General features: G+C 37.8%; 2 protein-coding genes and 1 non-coding gene across 4 annotated transcripts; 1 reads left to right on the top strand and 2 right to left on the bottom strand.

Moving 5' to 3' along the window:
- The first annotated feature begins 231 nt into the window (after nt 1-231).
- LOC131772673 (bcl-2-related ovarian killer protein homolog B-like) lies at nt 232-5,916 on the top strand. Its single transcript, XM_059088635.2, has 2 exons — nt 232-1,354; nt 2,561-5,916. Exons 1-2 carry the CDS (start codon nt 797-799, stop codon nt 2,771-2,773), a joined length of 771 nt encoding a protein of 256 aa, XP_058944618.2. The 5' UTR covers nt 232-796; the 3' UTR covers nt 2,774-5,916.
- Nucleotides 5,917-7,588: 1,672 nt separating this feature from the next.
- Nucleotides 7,589-18,431, bottom strand: LOC131772661 (far upstream element-binding protein 3). 2 transcript variants are annotated; one of them, XM_059088618.2, is made up of 22 exons: nt 18,312-18,431; nt 18,187-18,244; nt 18,035-18,067; nt 17,879-17,920; nt 17,090-17,153; nt 16,399-16,460; nt 16,233-16,304; nt 15,703-15,772; nt 15,269-15,326; nt 14,776-14,854; nt 14,432-14,463; nt 13,892-14,071; nt 13,040-13,117; nt 12,519-12,621; nt 12,056-12,153; nt 11,488-11,599; nt 10,565-10,666; nt 10,113-10,387; nt 9,551-9,581; nt 9,060-9,152; nt 8,575-8,824; nt 7,589-7,846 (listed from the first exon to the last, which is right to left on the bottom strand). In XM_059088618.2, exons 1-21 carry the CDS (start codon nt 18,408-18,410, stop codon nt 8,595-8,597), a joined length of 1,971 nt encoding a protein of 656 aa, XP_058944601.1. In that variant the 5' UTR covers nt 18,411-18,431; the 3' UTR covers nt 7,589-7,846; nt 8,575-8,594. The 2 variants fall into 2 exon arrangements, with proteins under 2 accessions (XP_058944601.1, XP_058944602.1); XM_059088619.2 differs by having other exon boundaries at nt 13,925-14,071.
- Trnai-gau (transfer RNA isoleucine (anticodon GAU)) lies at nt 16,764-16,836 on the bottom strand. Its single transcript has one exon. It is a non-coding gene; the product is annotated as a tRNA-Ile (tRNA).

Raw genomic sequence — 18,431 nt, 5'->3', positions numbered from 1 at the left:
TCTCAGGTCCGGTCTTCGAACCTCCTGAAAAGGCTGGGAAGGAGGGGAAGAACGAGTGCAGGCTCATTTTCCCGAACAGCGGCTAGTAATCTACCCTGTAACAGAGACGAAAATAAGTTCAACTTGCAGACGTGTTAACCTTAAAAGAACTCCTGTGTGGGATACAGACGCTGCGATAACGAAAGGTTTGGCCTATTTCACACCCGGTTAGTGAAAACGAACGAGAGAGCGTGAACAAGAAACGGTGGACTGGTGCTACCGCGGTTTTTCTTGCGCTCCCATAGTCTCGTTTCCTCGGTGCACATAATTTCCGGTTCATGCAACTTCCGGTTCGAACTAACTTCTAATCCTTCCCTTAGACGGATAGCAGCTTACGGCCATATCATGATCTGATATTTGGTTTGCGCCTGTATCACAAGATAAATACGTGATATCCAATGCATGTCACTCTGATATGCAGGTTGCTTTGGAGACACTGACGTGTGGTCATAACTCACTGATCACTACAACACAACCGCGCTTTTCACGTCAGCTAGCCTTCGCTCTTTTTACTGAGAAACAGTTCTGTAGGAAACCCCGAGTTAGGTCATCAGTGACTACACTTTCTACTCTGAATTCACAATTTAAAAATGAAACAGGACATAATGGTGAAATTTAAACAAATCTGTCGGTGGTACTTGTATGTTAATTTTTAGTGACCCGGTAAATGTTCAACCATTAATCTTAAGTAACGCGCGCTCAGTTTTGATCACACAATAGGGCTGCGTGTAAGCAGTGATAGAATCTGCTCGTCGCGATGAAAATAATTTTGGATTTTCTAACTCGTCTGTGGATTACTGTCATGAATTATTTATTTCCCAAAAAGATAAAGGAGAGAAAACGAACGCTGTCGGTTGAGGAAACTATTATTTCAGAGCAAGCCGCTTTTCTGTGTCAGAAATACATCGAAGCAAGATTCACGCGATCAAATTTGTGCTACTACAACCCGAAGAGCCGGAAGAGAGACGGAGAGCCCACAATTGCATGTCCCGAGGATGTAGTCAACACATTGAACGAAATGGGCGCTTTGCTTGAGAAAAGCTACCCAAAACTCTATAACAACGTTTTGGATCAACTAAACTGGCGGATAAACCTTGCTATTCTCGTTTGTAACATGTTCAATCGCGTCTCCGAGCAAATTATAGCTTCTGGCGTGAACTGGGCTCGGATTATCGCTGTTTACGCTTTCGCCGGCGCACTAGCCTACGATTTAACACAGACAGGAGACACAAGATTCATCCGATGTCTGTCGAGGTGGATGGGTCATTTCTCCGCTAGACGTTTGAGTCCGTGGATCAGACAGAATGGAGGATGGGTAAGTTTGATTTGCTTTTAATTTTTTTTTCGCCTTCGTATCTGGTTGTTACCTTTTGTGTGAGGACTCCACGAGATATTGTTTGCTTCTCTTATGGTAGCATATCATCATTTGCATATATCCGTGTTTCAAGAATATCGAATGAAAATAACGAAGCGGCATCGTGTTGGTTTACATTTTCTGAAATCTGATATTTGACCCTTGATTTTAATCCTTTGAAATAATGTTAGTTAATGGGTTCCTCTTATCAAGGCATGTTACCACAGATGCAGTAGTCTACGCGAGTTAGCGTTACCCTTTTAAGCTGGTTATATCAACAGCGTGTCGTCAACATACTTTCAAATCCCATAATCACTTCATTTTATTTGTGGAAGCTCGTCGCCAAGTGGTAATTAGTTTCGGTTGGATGGAAGCCAGAAGCTGGATGCCGACTCACGCTCGTCCCATCCACGATCGTCGTGTAACTTCGGTACCAGTCTTTCGGGATGTAGTTCTTTGATCAATACAGAAACGAACGAGGGCGATCGTCACTCATGGTTTTCCGACTACAAGTTATGAGCTGATTTCTGTAAAATTGAGAAACTTTGAGACTCCGACGATTTTTAGTGGATGCGTGGGAAGAATAGTTGTGTCGAAAGATTAGCTGTGTAGAAAAAAATAATTCATGTCATGTCTCCTAACATTGACCACTACCTCACAAGGCGTATATTTTTTTGTAAAATTTTACCCCGATTTTCTCTTTCATGCAAGGATAGAAAGGAGGAGGAATTCACCAAATTTAGTTTGTGACCAAGATCGTGCTGAGTATATAACAGGAAAACTCGAAAATATTTTTACTGCGAGAGTTTTTCTTAGTAACAGCCGTGAGGGGCTTGGTGAGGGCCGGGAGTACCAAAGCAGAAGCCACCTACTAGAAACCGTTCACCAGTACACGAAAATCAGCTGAAGTTCTTACTTCTAAATTTAATACACCACAAATTGGCGACGAGACGCAGCGCTAGACCTTTTTTGGGGGCGCTGTTTGCTTTTCGGTTGGCAAAATAAGAACACCTACTCGCTCGCCATTCCCTCATTCCTCCTTCACGCTTTCCCCGCTTTCCCCCCCCCCCCCCCCCGCGTCAAAAGGTGTGCGTATAGTTTCACCAAGTACATACAGTTTGCTTGCCAACTCAATTTTATTCAGTTTTTGTTCTCTTAAATCAACAGAAAGGCCTTGTGACACATTTCAAGGAAGAGGAACAGTCAGTGATGGGCTCGTTAAGTAGATGGCTTTCAGGGAGTCAACCAAGAAAGGAGCAACCAGAGTCTGAAACAGCCTCTTCGAGAGGTTCAGGACACGAATACAGTACGGGAAGGAGGACCAAAAAACTTAGTTCAGTTTTAGTGCAAGTCAGTGGCAACTTCAAAGTGAACCTCTAAATGCATGGAGCGCGAATTTTCAAAGACGAGTGTCACTTGCACCAATTGAATGGCACGGTGATATCAATCAAGTTTTGAGGTCAGCGGTGGATATGAGTCGCCAGCACAGGGAATTTTACCAGTTTACGTGGTTAAGTAACGGAAATGCAAGCTATCAGATATTCCCATTTTGGCGTTTGTTTCCCGACTTGAGATTCTTCTGCCGAGGGCGGGTAGTAATTACTCATACAAACTTAGTACGTCTAATTTTCATTGACGTCTGGAAAATTTTAAAAAATATATAACCAAAAAAGGAGGCTTCGAGTCAGTGGACTGGCGTCAACTTATCTTCTCGATTTTGCACATGAAGTTTGTTTTTCTTTCTCTAGCGCAAACCGCTTGATTCAGTCTCGAAAGAACTCCCACGATGGGCCACCAGGCACTGTAATTATGGGCTACTAAATTAAGTTTGGTTAGCTTTGCAAACAACGAATTTCTTATGTTTCAAGTCATAACTACAAGTCTTTTTCTTACCTTTGTCAAATCACAGCATTTCTTGTCATTGAAAGGTTCTTTAACCAGCTTTGTTTGCGAACCATATGTTAATATTTTCCATGTTTCTTACATGACATTTCAAATCAAAAGAAAAAAGACATTTGCTGCCCTTATCGAGGACTCACTCATACTGGATTGATAACAATGGAATAGTAGGCGTTCGAGTTGAATCCAGTTGCAAAAACTCATTCGACGCTATCAGTCTTTCTCAAGCCTCCGTCTGTTACCCGTATCCAGAGGAATGAACGCTTCTCAAGGGAACCACGATTCCATAGCACTTCCCGTCCCGCTCGCGCTTCGCTCTCTAGGAAAGCCCTGAAATGCTGGGGAGACACTTGGCGATTTTATTCGCCGATCGCGGCGTAAATTGTCGATATTTGACACGCCAAATATCGGTGTCTAAAATCGCTAAGTATGTCGCCGGCTCATGAAAGTCCCGCTTGACACTTAGAGGGCGGTTTTGGGGCATTCCATGAGAAAATTCGGCCAACAGACGCGCGCTTATCTTTCCCCGTGATGACTTCATAGGAAAGTGTACCAAGGAACAAATACTCGCGACAAAAATCAAAGGAAACAACTTTAGAGTTTCCACATTTTATTATTTGCATCATACAACAACCCAAAAACCCAACGTAAACAACCCATGTAACCAAGGTTTAGGTTCAACAGAACGCAAATACCATGCAAATTAACATACAATTAGCAGAAAATTAAACAATGTTTAGATTAAAAAAAAATTAAGGAGATCGAGTGACTGTACCTCCTTCTGTTAACTTCAACTATCAATCACAGCTCACCCACTTTGGGACGAAGATTGGAAGGTTTACTTAGTTCAAAAAGTAACGATGCTTGGTAAGAGGCCAACCGTGCTGTAAACATGTCATTTCATTTTATTATCCAGAATTTAGTTGTAAAAGGTTATCAGTTTGTTTTGAAATCAAGAAAAGCCTGTTCCAGGAGTTCAGTTAGCAAAACTTAGCGAAATATCAAACGGCGCGATAGTAGCGGAAGAACGAAAAAACCGAGGGAGAATTGGGTCTGGCCGGGTTCAATATGCGACCCGACCTTGACACCCTGCGTTTTTTTCACTCCTCCGCAACAAAAGCGCAGTTCACTATTACGCTTCGTTTTACAAAATTAATGCCAAGAACAGGCTAAAATAGGAATTGATAATACGTTCCCAACTTTAGAATCGGAAGGGTAACAAAAGTAACAACATTTACGTAGACACAGAATAGACACAGAAACGCAAAAAATAGAGAGATTAAACGTTCCTAATCAAGCACTATGAAATACTCAAGCGCACCTCTGACCAGGATGGACTGCACAAGCAGCTAAGCCCACACCAGTGGACCCGTTTCTTGTTAACTCTGTAAACAGTGTAAACTATCAACTAACAAAAATCACCCACACGTTAAAGACAATAAATTGTTCCCCAAAAGGAGTTTCCTCTCCTCCATAAAAAGTCATGCAAACGGGAAAAACGATTCACTAGCTTACTGTTGTTCAAAACGTGCTCCTTGTTTCTCGCCTCTAACTGGCCAAACAGTTTTTCCACCCTCAGAAGTAAAAATTACTTCACCCTCGTTTTAATTCAGTTCTTTAAATACTTCGCGATATTGCTGACACTGGAAGGCAAGACTTTTCTTTCCTCAAACAATTACCACAATAAAAAGCCACTAAAAACAATTAGTTTCAACGGTTTAATATAAAGGAAATAATGAAGAGATAAACAAAAAATTTGCAGAAAGCTTACTTTTGAGGAAGCAGGCTCTTGTCGATGCTAAATTAGTCTGTAAAAGAACACTACTCATTCACAAAAATGAATACAACACATCAATCACATGCTGTAAGGAAACACAGAAGACCTGAAGTTCCAGAACTAACCAACAAACGTTTACAAAACTCGATATGAACACGAGATACAAAATGAGGATGAAGCAGATCAAGATATGCCTAGAAAGAAATCTTTCTGTTGATTTACTGACAAAATAACCAACACGGGTTAATGGAAGAACAAGGGAAAAGCTGTAAAAGAAACTATAGACACTGCAGTAGGGAGAATGGAAACCACAGGGGCGACATAATAAGACAACAGTACGAACACTATATGAGGCTGTAGCAATAAAATATAATCATATTTATGAATATCTATCGCTCAAAGCTTACTCATGGCGACTGAAGAGCGCGTTTAATTACCAATGCTTTAGTTCATTCTGCAAAATAGCAATATTAGTTTACAAGTGTGTACGCGATTTTATTACATAGAAACCAACACTGCAGAAAATTCAAGTTTAAACAGTTCAAATATTGTTCTGAATGACAACAAGGTTATCGAAAAATATTGAAGCTGGGAAAATGAAGACACTATAATTTTAACACCAATAAATTAGCAATTATCCACCGAACTGGTGGATTCGTCAAACCAGATCCTTTGATTCCTTCCTAAGACAAGGGTTGCTGTGCATGTCATCTGCTTTCAAAGCTTACTGTTGGAGAGAATATGCTCTGGCCAACACTTTACACTTAATGAATGCAAGTATTAATGTCATAACTGAAATATATGCTATAAAGTTTAAGATGTCAAATTCAAACAACAAATTGATCATAGCTTATCTCATTATATCGTGAAAAAGAATAAAAATGATGAATAAAAGTCTTGAAGCTACCAGCATGCCTGTAGTGGACGTCAAAGTTAACATTTCAGCAAAAATTACTCTAGTAATGTGCAATGTATCTACAAGGAGCATCCAACCCCAGTTGAAAACAAAGGGGACTGCATTCTGAAGCATGCACATTCCATCAATGATCAGTAATGTAATTGTAATAAAAATATAATAGAGATTGACAGAGGCATCAACAACTCAAAGCTTACTGAGCTTGGAGAGGCATACTCTTTGCCAATGCTTGCGCAGGTCTGGAAAATAACACTATTTATTCAAGAAAACACAACGTTTGAAGAAACAGTTCAGAACTCCAACAAGAAAAAATTTAGTTGAACGACGACTGTCAGAAAGATCTAATGATAAAATAGGAAATGATGCTGATATCACAATGAAGTTATTAAATCAACACAACAAAGACATGGCAAACCATTGAATACAATAACATTGTTTTCAAGAACAAATCAAACTCTGTTATCAAAGAATCACTTCATACAACAAGCTTACTGTTGAGATGAACAGTTGCTCTGCCTCTGAAAAACAACTTTGTTGTCAGAGCAAATAGCAATTCAAGTAGCTAGCTACAAACAAAAATGAAAAACACTAGAAAAAACTGAAGGTAAAACTTTAAAGAATCAGCAAGAGACTATCAGAGCCAGCTATGAGCTCCACCGTCTCCACTGACTTTACAACAAATGTACAAAATTTCCCCGAACGTTGTTTTAGTCTGAAAAGCAACATGGTTATTCAACCGAAGCATACAAGAGCACGACAACCTGAAAAGACTCACTGTCTTCCATAATTTTAACAGGAAATGTATATCAATGCTTAATAGCAACCTTTAACAGAACACTAACAATAACCATGATAATGATAAACTGTTGATCTTCTGGACCACATCAAAAATAGCTCCTCTTTGAAAAGACACAGGCCACCCTGTGTTTTGCGTTGTGATTACGCCAGCCCTTGGTAGCCTTGCCAAGATGACCACAGCAGATCAATTTGTGACAATACAAATTTAAGCATTTACGAAAGTGCAACACATTTTATAATTAACAACAATGCATGGAAATAATTAATAAAACTGGCCCTTTTTAATATAAGCTCAAAAATTACGTGGGAGGACGAGGTAGGTAAATAGATTGCTAACCTATGGTCAACTGAGACTAAGAACGACACGATAAAGAACGTCCGTCGCTGCTTCTGTAGAATGTAAAGTGTAACATGTACCACATGCAAACAATACATAAAAACACTGCATTTCGATCAATTTCATTATCAATGCATCAACAATACAAAATTAACAAAACATTGCAAGTTTGAATACAAGACTAACTCTAACGAGCACGCATTGGCAACAGTGTATCAGTTAACATTTCAATGACTTTTAAAGCAATGAAGACAAGAATCAAACCAGAGGAAACCTTCAAATGTAACAGCTTTACTAAGAAATAATGCTATTGATAATAATATTTGATGTCCCAGACTACTTTTTTAACCCTATAAATCAATCACAGGTCTGTACAACTAGGAAAGTAAAAGCTTCATCCAACACCAAACCTGCAGATTTATTTCAGTGAAGTCAAAAATAGCAATAGTAGAATTACAACAAAATGCACACAAGAAATAAAATGTATCCTTTAATACCACGCCCATTTGGTTTACTTCGTGTCCTATCCTGTAAATTCATACATGTTTACAAACTCAGAGCATATTTGATAGCTGACTACAAATGCAAATCATATTAAAAATCAAAATGTCTATAAGATAGGCTAATAGGAAATCAATGCTAAGAGTAGAACACCAAAATCCTTTGTAAAAAAAAGAGATCTTCCTTGCAAAAACAGCTTTCTTGAAGACACCTCTACCTCTCTTCCTAGAAAGAAATGTGTGATAGAAATGGTATCGTTTAGAATAGCACTTACCATAATTTCTAAAACAACTTTAAAATTTGCTGGTAGGACTCAATAATTCACAGTGACATTTGTATGCACCATTTCAGCCCAGTAAAAATAAATAATTCCCAATATAATTCAAATAACAAAGGAGATATTGGAAATGAATAACAGCCACTTTGCTAAATATTAGCATAAAAATTTAAAGATCAAACTCAATCATGACAGAATGTGCATTATTTCACCAGCTGACCTGACTGCAATTCTCTGACTTTAGCCTTGTCCTTCTGGCTACATTTTAGTGGTTTACTACATAATTTTAATCTCATAATCATCATTAGTAAATGACAACAATGATGGAAAGATCAATGCTTTCAAACTGCAACATTATTAAAGGCCAAGCAGAGAACAAGCTCATGTATGTTTAAAATTTAAATACATGTACATCACTGGCACAAAGGTTAAAAAACAGAAAAGTAACAGTTCAATTGAATAACTAAAAAAAATTGTCTGCCGAAGAGAAAAATACAAACTCATGCTAGAACAATTCATTTGAAATAAAAACAAAGGGCAAATGGACAAACAAAACAAAAAACCAACTGATATTAAGCAAACAGGAAACTTTTAAGAACTACCAGCACAGATCAAGTTACACAGTCTCTTTTTCTATCCCTTTCTTCTCCCTCTTTCAATATAAGTAAAAACCTACCTTTACAACTTATGTTCCTGCTACTGGCCCTGTTGTCCCCCAGGGGGTCCAGGTGGAGGTCCCCCTGGCTGTCCCCCAGAGGGTCCTTGCTGTGGTGGTTGTTGTTGCTGCTGCTGTGGCTGTTGTCCAGGTACTCCTGGTTGCTGAGGCTGTCCAGCTTGTTGGTAGGGGTAGTAGTAACCTTGCTGTCTGTAGAACTCTGCCCATGCTTGTGTGTAATCAGGCTGCCCCCCCTGTCCTGCTGGTTGACCTGTATGGATTGAAAAACGGAATTAAAGGCAACTTCCATCACTGGCAATCTTGGCTAACTACCTAGCTCTAGCTAGTTGGTGAGTAATGCTGGCATCCAAGTTACTTGCAATCAAGTGCAAAGAAAATCTTGTTTTGTGTTATGTTTTGCAAAATTGAAAATTCATGTATGTAGACAGTATTTAGCTCTTGTTTGATGTTTACTGTTCTGGGAAAAGTTTACATTATTCTTATACCTGGTGCTTGTCCTGCTGCCATTACTGCCTGTTGTTGGTAGAGTTGTTGATAGTATGCTGCCCATGCTGCAGAATAATCTGCCTGGCCTTGAGCTGTAATAATAAACACAACATTATTCTTGTAAATAAACAGAAGCAACAGCAAACTCCACAGATTTACAGGGTTAGTATGCTAAAAATGCAAAATGTTTCCTCAAAATAAGTCATTTAGAGATCAAAATTAACTAAATAACTAAAATTCCAGACACAGCTAACTCTCTAAAACAGCATGAAATTTCCAAGAGTTTTTCCTTCCACTCATAATTTAAAAACATTATTTTTGTTCTTTACTGATAATGGTGATAATACTGTTGTGCTGCATTGACACCAAAACCCCAAAATTTTAACACATCACAGGCATGTAAATGTTGCCACTTTAAGAGAAGGCTGTGTTACTATGTATATACATTGCATAATTATGTGCTGTTGAAAATCAAGGAAAATATTCTTACCCTGACCAGGTTGCTGGCCTTGCTGTTGGCCCTGCAAAACAAACAGTTATTTAGTACAGAACAACTTTTTCTTTGCTTCCTTTTAAAACCTTTTTATCAATTGTAAGACTTAAGAGTACAGTCAAGCTCAGAAATCCACAAATAACAGAATTATTTTGAAATGAGGAAAGCATGTTGACAAATCACATCAGAAAACAGGCCTCATAAGCCAACTCCTAAACCAATAATACTTGCTATTTTTATTTTCTAAAGCAGAATCTTAAAACCTCAGAACTGATTGTCTAATCAAGCATTAATAACCACTGCAGCTTTTTACAATATGGTCCATGGTCTGGAATTTTTTTCACTACATTAGAGAGCAAAGTGGCAAAAAGGAAACCAGCACAAAGAACTTGGGTGTGTTTTCCTATACAGATCTCCAGCTCAGTAAATAACATAATATGTACTTTTAACAATTTGGTTCTCTCATTTCAGACTGGCTTGTTCCTCTTGACACTTCAATCCAGAAATTTTTCTGGTGTTATTGGTTTTTTTAAGGTTCAAACATAAACAAGCCACTAACTTGTTGCTGCGGTGGTTGCTGACCATACTGCTGCTGCTGTTGGCCATACGGCTGCCCTGGTTGTTGTTGAGGTTGCTGTCCATATTGCTGTTGTTGCCCATACTGACCATACTGTGACCAGCCCTGCTGTTGCTGCTGATGTGGTTGCTGCTGTTGTTGGTTCCAGCCAGGCTGGTTCCAGTTTTGTCCTTGATTGTAATTTCCTCCCCCACCTCGTTCACTTTCTATTTTCTCCCTGATCATTTGTTGGGCATGTTGTATCTGCTGCTCCGTACCTTATGAACACATAAACAGCTCTGATTATACTTTTTCTTGATCTTTCTTTTCACATCTAAGAAACTCTTATTGTGAACCACCATGTATGCACAATGTGTAAAGTGGATGAAATCAAATAATGGAAGCCTTAAACAAGTTTAGAATGTATAACATAGAACACAATATTGCCTCAATACCTCGGATTATAAAGCTCTTTGTTGGAGAGCTTTCAGGAATAGTTCTGTTTAATTCTACATGTGCACCAGTCATGTTTATAATCCCTCGTATAGTTTCTCCTCCTACAAAGAATACAGAGAAGAAACAGGTTGACAATTCTTTACTGGCTTCCATCTACAACAATCATCATTATTAATACAGTCAAACCTCCTGTAAGCGACCACCTGAAATGTCAATTCTTGGTGGTTGCTTACAGGAGGTCAAGCCACAGGGGTCCATATTTTGGGTTATTTGCATGACGTGACTGGAACCTTTTGCCAGTGCTTATCAAAACCTTTTGTACTAACTTTTAGCAGCTTGTTCACAGAAAAAATATTAGGACCTAAGGTGATTGGGAGGTTCAACTATATAACTACATTTCCCTGTCAGTCTTTTCCCATGCAGTAAAAGGCATGAATCAGGCCAACATGAGACTGCACCTACATGTCAAATACCACAGAGATAGTGTAAGGACAGCTTTTGCGTAAGAAATAGACAATTTCCAAGTAAAAACATGTCTACATATACCACAAATTCTCACACCCATGAGGACTGCTGAATATTTGATTTCTTTTCAATCTTTTTCTCTACTGTGTCATTTTAGAGGTGAAGTTTTTTTCATAATTACCTTTTTTAATCAACCAACAAAAATTAAAGTACAAAAATTACACAAAGTAGTAATGACCAATATGAAAAGGACAGTGACTCTTTCTACACTGCTACAGTGTAATGGTTCACAGGACAGAAGTCCTGAATAGGACTCTTGTTAGTAACAGATATTTCTGTAACCATTGTTTAAATTTTGTAATGCCTTTAAAGTCAACAGAAACATTACTTATCAAAAAAACACAACAATCACACTATACACAACCTCCTGTTACTCCAGTTATCATCATAAACATACCTTTTCCGATGATCAGGCCACATTTATTTCCTGGTACTGGGTATTCAACTGAGGTAACTCCAGGCATATTTGCTGGGGCACCTCTAGGGGGTGGACCTCCTCGCTGTCGAGACTGAACATCAAATCAAAACAGCTTGTTGAAACTAAAGTACTTTCCATGGTTAAATGCTTTTTATATACACATGTATATTGACACAAAAAAATGAAACATGTCGCAATTTGACCAGCAATTGAGATACAAATGAAGAAATGAACTTCAAGGTGAACTGCAATTCAAGAAATTGCAGAAAAGAAGCAAGAAAAATTTAAGCTTTGGTGGGATCCAGATCTGTGAAATTTCTGCAATTCCTTTATTTTCAACTCATCTGTCAGGAGCATGTCTTATATCTGGTCACATCTCCCTTGGACAACACCTTGGTATCGAGGAGAGTTAACTGTAGCCTCCAAATGCCCATTTTAAGGAATTCCCAACTTATCAATCTCCATTAAATGCAAGAGTCAACTTTGCATTTGCTCTTTTGTCAAGGCTGTTTCACATTTACTTCGACATGATTTCAATACTATTCACCTGTTCTACTATGTCTTGAATCATAGCCTGGACTTTTTGCACCTGCTCTGGTGTTCCTTGGACAGTTGCCATTCGTTCAGGAGCATTAGAGTTGTCCTCTGTAATTACAAAAAAAAACATTCAACAGAGCAGAAAGCATGTGCAAACATTTTAAATGTACCAAAGCAAACAGACTTTTGTGTACTAAATCAAAAATCTCAGAGCTCATGGTAGTTCCATCATGGATTTTTGTCTGCATTTTTCCCCTCATGTTCAAAATGACTAATGTCTTCTTTCATACATGGTATGTGGGTATAAAAATAGAAACGATTTCACACTACCAATCTATACAAATGAATCTAATTTGTTACCACAATCTATTCCTTAGTTGAAATAAACTCATCAAAGATCCCACTAGAAGTCTTTTCACAGCTTCTGGAAATTAATTCAATCCAAATCACAAAGAATGCACAAAACAACATACTCATATTGAATTGCACTTTTGCTCTGGTTTCAGCCTGTATTCTTTTGATGGTTTCCCCATTCTTTCCAATAACAAAACCAACAATCTCTCGAGGAACAGGAACCTGCCACAGAAAATTATTATCCTGTAATTAAAACCTAATGTTCCATAGCAAAGCTTGCTGTACGATATGTTTATTTTCATATAAAAGAAAGAAAGAAAGAAAAAGATTATAGCACAGTTTTGAAGTAGGTAGTTTTATTTTGTGGCCAAAGTGGCTGATTTTGTATCAGAGCAACTTCTCTGCATAGGAGCCACCTGAGATCACAGTGTTGTGCTCTTGGGTATGACACTGGTGCCTCTTTCCATTCAAGTTTTAAAATGGAGAATTTTCATAAATTGTTGGGTAGTACCTGTGATGGACTAGCATCATCTCTCTAATTAAACCAGGACAAGCCCTAGCAGAAGGGGGCATGTAAGCTTGTAAGACTGTACCTATGCTATAGAATGTGTTTGTGGAAGATATTTAAAGTTTTACATACCTCTATCTGTTGCATGCCAGGCTGATTTCTGTCCATCTGATGTCTGTTTCCTTTATAGTCCAATCCAGGCATGTTTTGCTAAGATTCAACAAAAATTATTCATAAACATCACAATTTGTGTAAAGTTTTAATCCAAACTATGGCAGGCCAATACATTTGTTGTCTTGCCTGCTAAATGAGCATGTGCAAGGTATTCCTTCTGTCATATATCAAAAAAGAGAAGGTTCTATTTTCAGTGTGGACACTTATTTCTGGTACACAACATGAAAACTGTACCAAGGATGATACAAAAACAGTGTTGTCTATGTATTAACTTAGCCTTAAACTCAATTTTTTTCAAATTTGCCATTGATTCGGCTACCTAATATCATAAAATGGTTGCCAGAAATGAGATTTCAGTCAGCAGAAGAGGGAAAGGGAAATCCTGGGGAATGCTACATGAGGTTTTGTACAAATGTTTATCTCACTTTAACTTTGTTCAAGTTTATAGAAACATTCTAGCTTGCTATATAACCACCAAACTTACCTGTAGGTTGCCAAATTGACCAAAATTCCTCTATTGGCCATAGCAACCTAAAATGTTGCAGCTCATCATGCTACTTAAGTTACCTTCCTCAGTGTTTCATTACTTAAAGAAATCCCTATCGTTCTCTAATCATGCAGATTATCAATAATATTTAGAAAAGACCACTGTGTTCTGCATGAAAAGTAACATCTCAATCACAAAGCCCAATTAACATGAAGTGCTTGGTTTCAAAAACACCACCAGTCAGACTCAACCACCTTTCATAGTAAACAAACAAATTGGTCTGACTGTGAATTCCAGTAAATCCCTCTTCGACCTGTCATCACCTGCCAATTCCTGTTTGTCCCTTGCCCACTGACCTCAAGCTCTTTCTCAGTAAGTAAATCTTGTACAAGATCCTTTCCTCTTTGTGTTCTCATGGCATCGCCCATGATTCTCAGAGGTTTCTCTGGTGCATTTAAATATGGCCCATCTTGTATCATCATCATTCGACACTGTGCTCTCTCCTACACATTTACAAGGAAAGTTACTTTCTAATATAATTCAAAACTCCAACAACAGGTAATAACACAAATTTTAAATTGTCTTTTGGATCAGATAATGGTAGGTTCCATACTTAATTGATTTAACCAAATCTTTAGTTCCATCCAGCTATCAGAGAAGCTAATTGCTTCATTAATAACAATGGCCTCAGGTTAAGCAGATATATTCAACAAAACCTAGTGAGATCATGGTCTCACCAAAGTACACTGTAGTGTCCTTGCATGGAGGAAAATCTTCAGATAAACAGAGGAAATGCATTAGAGAAATTTTCAGTTTCTCTCTTCTGCAGTTACTCAATAAATTCAAATGAGAGAACAACAAACCTGTAAAGCCTTGATGGTCTCTCCTCCTTTCCCTGTAACAAAAAGAGAATTGAAAAAGGATCAGCAAGATTTCTGTAACAAAGAGGTGTTCTAAGAGGAGCCCTTAAGTACACTGTAAATCCAAGAGAATCTTTCTGGCTTACTACCCTAGCAGAATATAGCATATAGAGCAAAGGATATTGTTTTTCTTTGAAATATTGAGGACTAAGGGTTATCTTTACTCTAAGCTAAGCTGACAGTTTTTTGTTCATCCTTTATTTTCAAGAAATACCTCCACCCCTTGAAAAAAACATGTAAAGTAGCTTATCAGTTTAAGAGACATCTCTGGTATCTTTTAAACTCACCAATAATCAGTCCCACTTTACTAGCAGGTATCATCATTTCAATGACTTGTTCACCTGGGGCAACAACTGGTGATGACATCTGGAACACAACAATAACACTCTACATTTACTCCTTTACACATCACATATCTAGTGTGGCTTAACCCTTTAACTCCCAGAAGTGATAAACATATAATTTCCCCCAACAACATCCCTACATTATCCACCATACAGGTTGTAAGAATATTCAAACTTATCAGGTACAAGTTCTTACCTTGATCTAACACCAAATTCTCATAACTAATTTACAAGGAAATTTGTATCAGCCAGTGGGGAGGATTAACAATAAGATCTTGGGAGTTGACAGTCAACATAACAAAAATTCTAACTGTTTCACATGCTGATAACTATCAGACACACATGTGGTGTAACCTTAGTTGTCTCAAAGTTAGCTCCTGTTTGTTGATAATGATCAAGGTTAAAACACATCCTCTTATAATAAAACAATCCTCACCAAAGATTCTGGAATCTTTCCATCCTCGCATATTTTGTTTAATAAATTCCTTGCCTTCCTGTTTTGACAAAGAAGGGAACAGCAATAAAATAGGGTCAAAAGTAGACCCCTGCACTAAAATTCACCTTGATCCATAAATATTCCTATGGTGCTTAGACTTGCATTCCTATCCTGAGAAAATTGAACCTTCAATTATTCTATAGCTAAAAAAGGGTGAATTCTTGCTACAGACCCTCAGTGAAGCAAATAAGATAAAATAACACACATTAAAGTACCAGTAACTAAAAATCAAATACATATATCCTCTCTTTTGACATAAAAGCTAGTCTATAAAAAGAGTAACATTTGTAGTTGGGAAGAAACTGCCATTAAACCAAGAAATTGCTGAAGAATCTTTAGTACAATGCAGCCTATACTGTAGAAGACAAACTTACTCTACAGCTTCTCGTGTTCCATTTATGGAGACATGACGATCTGGAGGTGGTATCTGACCAGGAGGAGGATCTATAACAAACAACATGATCAGTTCCCTTGTATATTGCAAGTTTCTAGATAAGAATAAGCCATCATCCCCAGGTGCACTTATATTACATTTAAAATGATGTGAGGATTTCCTGTACAAAAGTTTAGGAGTGCCAGTCACACCTACAACTTGTACAACCTAGTTCTGAGATAATTGAATATGGTCTTGCTGAACTCTGTTAGAGTTCTTTGGACAGTTTACAAGTGTTTTCCAGGGGTTTCAAAATGTTTTGAAGTAGGCATCATACTTGGCAAAAGTAGGGGACAGTGGAAAGTTCATTAAGGGCCAAAAGGTAATTATTTTGACCAGAGTGTCTGGTGAAATGTTATAAAGTAGCCAGCAGAACTCTTGTGGTCACCGGCTTCTTACGAAATCCCTGGTTTTATAAGTTCAAATTTAACCCTGCACTTTCACTTCAATGGAAAATAACACTGCCTTTACCTGGAGCAACTTGTATTTTGGCACCAGTTTCTGACTGCAATTTATTAATCTGTTCTCCACCACGTCCAATAACTGAAAGAGGTGAGAATCAATGAGTAACTGAAACTGTTCTGGATTTAACTCAACTATAACTCATAAATCTGAGAAATTATCTCTTTGCACTTACTTAATCCAACAAATCTGTTTGGGATTTTCATTTCCTCTGCTACTAATGACCCTAGACCAGCTCTGTTAAAAAAAAAAAAGAAAAAAAGGGCCTTGTTACTCTCAGAGAAAAGGACACCATTATTCAGGGTGGTTACATACAGAAATTGATAAACTGATAACATTTGCTCCATGTTATTTTATGATCAAATTGCAGTAATGGTGGTTCACTGAATAAGTTTGCTCTTCATCAGGAGAAAAAGTTACATTTACATCTGAGAGGAGACACTCACTCTAACCTCATCCCAAATATTAAATATAAAAGCTATCCTCACAGTTATGAATACTACAGAACTAGTAGTGAAAATAAGGCCTGAAAAAAAATTCAGGCCCATACAGGATTTGAACCCATGACCCCTGCAATATCAGTGCAGTGCTCTACCAACTGAGCTAACAAGCCAACTAGGAGCTAGTATTGCAGAGGTCATGGTTCAAATCTCGTACAAGCCTGAATTTTATTTCAGGCCTTATTTCACTACTAGTTCAGTAGTATTCATAACTGTGAGGATCGCTTCTATATTTGTTTCTTCAACCACAGTACATATACATTATTTTCATATAATTACAATCATGTATTAAATATAGGTTACTTCTTTTGTACTCAAATTTCGAAAGATGTCTTAAACATATGAGCATGCACAACTTAATATTACCTTTGTGCTAAACTTGCAGCCACTTGCATAGCTATTGATTTTGGATCTTTTCCATCCATGGGAGCTGGAAGCCAAATTTATATATGTCAACTAACTTAATATTCTTAATCATTGAAAAGGATGCCACTTTACTTACATTAACAAATATATGACCCCACTAAGGACTTTTTGTGCAACTCACTTGTTATACACCAAAAGTAGAATAACATAGCTTAAAATTTTAATGAACCAGATCTCCCAACAGTATCACCCCAGAGTCAAACAATTTAGTCACAAGAATAAAGGAAATGATCACAATCTAAAGAAGCTCTTGATTATTGGCCAAATTCTTCTTAAAAGTACCTTAAGAAATTTATGGAAAATAGTATGGAGGATATGCATACTGATGTTAAGATGTTAACAGTTCATAGAAAAGCACAGAAGTCCAACAGGTTGACTTGACAGCTAACAGATAAATGTCTTCAACTGGCAAAATGGTTACCTGCAATATGTTGCTTTCTTCTTCACAAAACAACATACTGCAAATAATCATATTACCATTGGCACGACTATGACGCTAAATACATTGGGCGATTCGAGCAAAGTTTTTTTTAAAGTTCAAAGCAAGTAGTCAGTTTCTGATTCATCTAACTGAGGTTCTAACTGAGGTAAAAAAAGTCACAACCGTCTTAAACTAAATGATCCAACTGAGCTAATTCAAAGTCGAAATCCACCATAAACAAGCCCTTTCGACAATGTTCAGCTTATCTTGAATTTATCGTTTGTTAATTTTTACAAAATAGATCCCACCTTCCATCGCTGGTTTTTTCATAGGAATTTCTTCATTACCACCTGGAAAAAATCAGACAACATATGACTTTGCGAGAACTTATACAACAAGGGAAAAAGCATGAAGATCTCAAGCTTTTATTAACGATTGATTTCGCTCCCATTTGCAAAACTCACCGTCAAACTCGAATGGTCTTTTCTTGCCGATTTCTGCCCATAAGAGACAAAAACAAACAATAATTAAATTTTGAATTCCTTTTAGAATTTACAATAATTTCTTTAACGTAATGAGACGGATAATTTCAGGCCGAATCAAAACATTTACACACCTTGCTCTGACGAACTTTCTGCAGCCGCGGCGCTACTTGATCCCATCCGAGCGGCGATCTAATTAATAAATTTCCTGTTAAACCGGCTCAGAAGAACACTTACAACCCCTTAGAAGCAACCTTACCTCTTTAGCTCTTTTCAATGCGTCGGCAAACGCTGAGGTTGGATCTACCGGATTTCCCGAAGGCGGTGGAACGTTATTGAAAGAGACAGCGTCCGCCATTTTCGAGCACGTGAAGAAGAG

Source organism: Pocillopora verrucosa, chromosome 4 (genome assembly GCF_036669915.1).
Source record: "Pocillopora verrucosa isolate sample1 chromosome 4, ASM3666991v2, whole genome shotgun sequence".
NCBI lineage: Eukaryota > Metazoa > Cnidaria > Anthozoa > Scleractinia > Pocilloporidae > Pocillopora > Pocillopora verrucosa.
The sequence above is the reverse complement of the archived record's forward strand: the minus strand, read 5'-3'. Positions and strand labels throughout refer to the sequence as shown.

Coding starts and splice junctions, on each gene's coding strand:
- LOC131772661 (XM_059088618.2), bottom strand. CDS start 18,410: ATGGCGGACGCTGTCTCTTTCAATAACGTTCCACCGCCTTCGGGAAAT. Junction 15,773..16,232: donor CAAAATACAAGTTGCTCCAG/GTAAAGGCAGTG, acceptor TGTTTGTTATAG/ATCCTCCTCCTGGTCAGATA. Junction 11,600..12,055: donor TTCAAGACATAGTAGAACAG/GTGAATAGTATT, acceptor TTTGATGTTCAG/TCTCGACAGCGAGGAGGTCC.
- LOC131772673 (XM_059088635.2), top strand. CDS start 797: ATGAAAATAATTTTGGATTTTCTAACTCGTCTGTGGATTACTGTCATG. Junction 1,355..2,560: donor TCAGACAGAATGGAGGATGG/GTAAGTTTGATT, acceptor TTAAATCAACAG/AAAGGCCTTGTGACACATTT.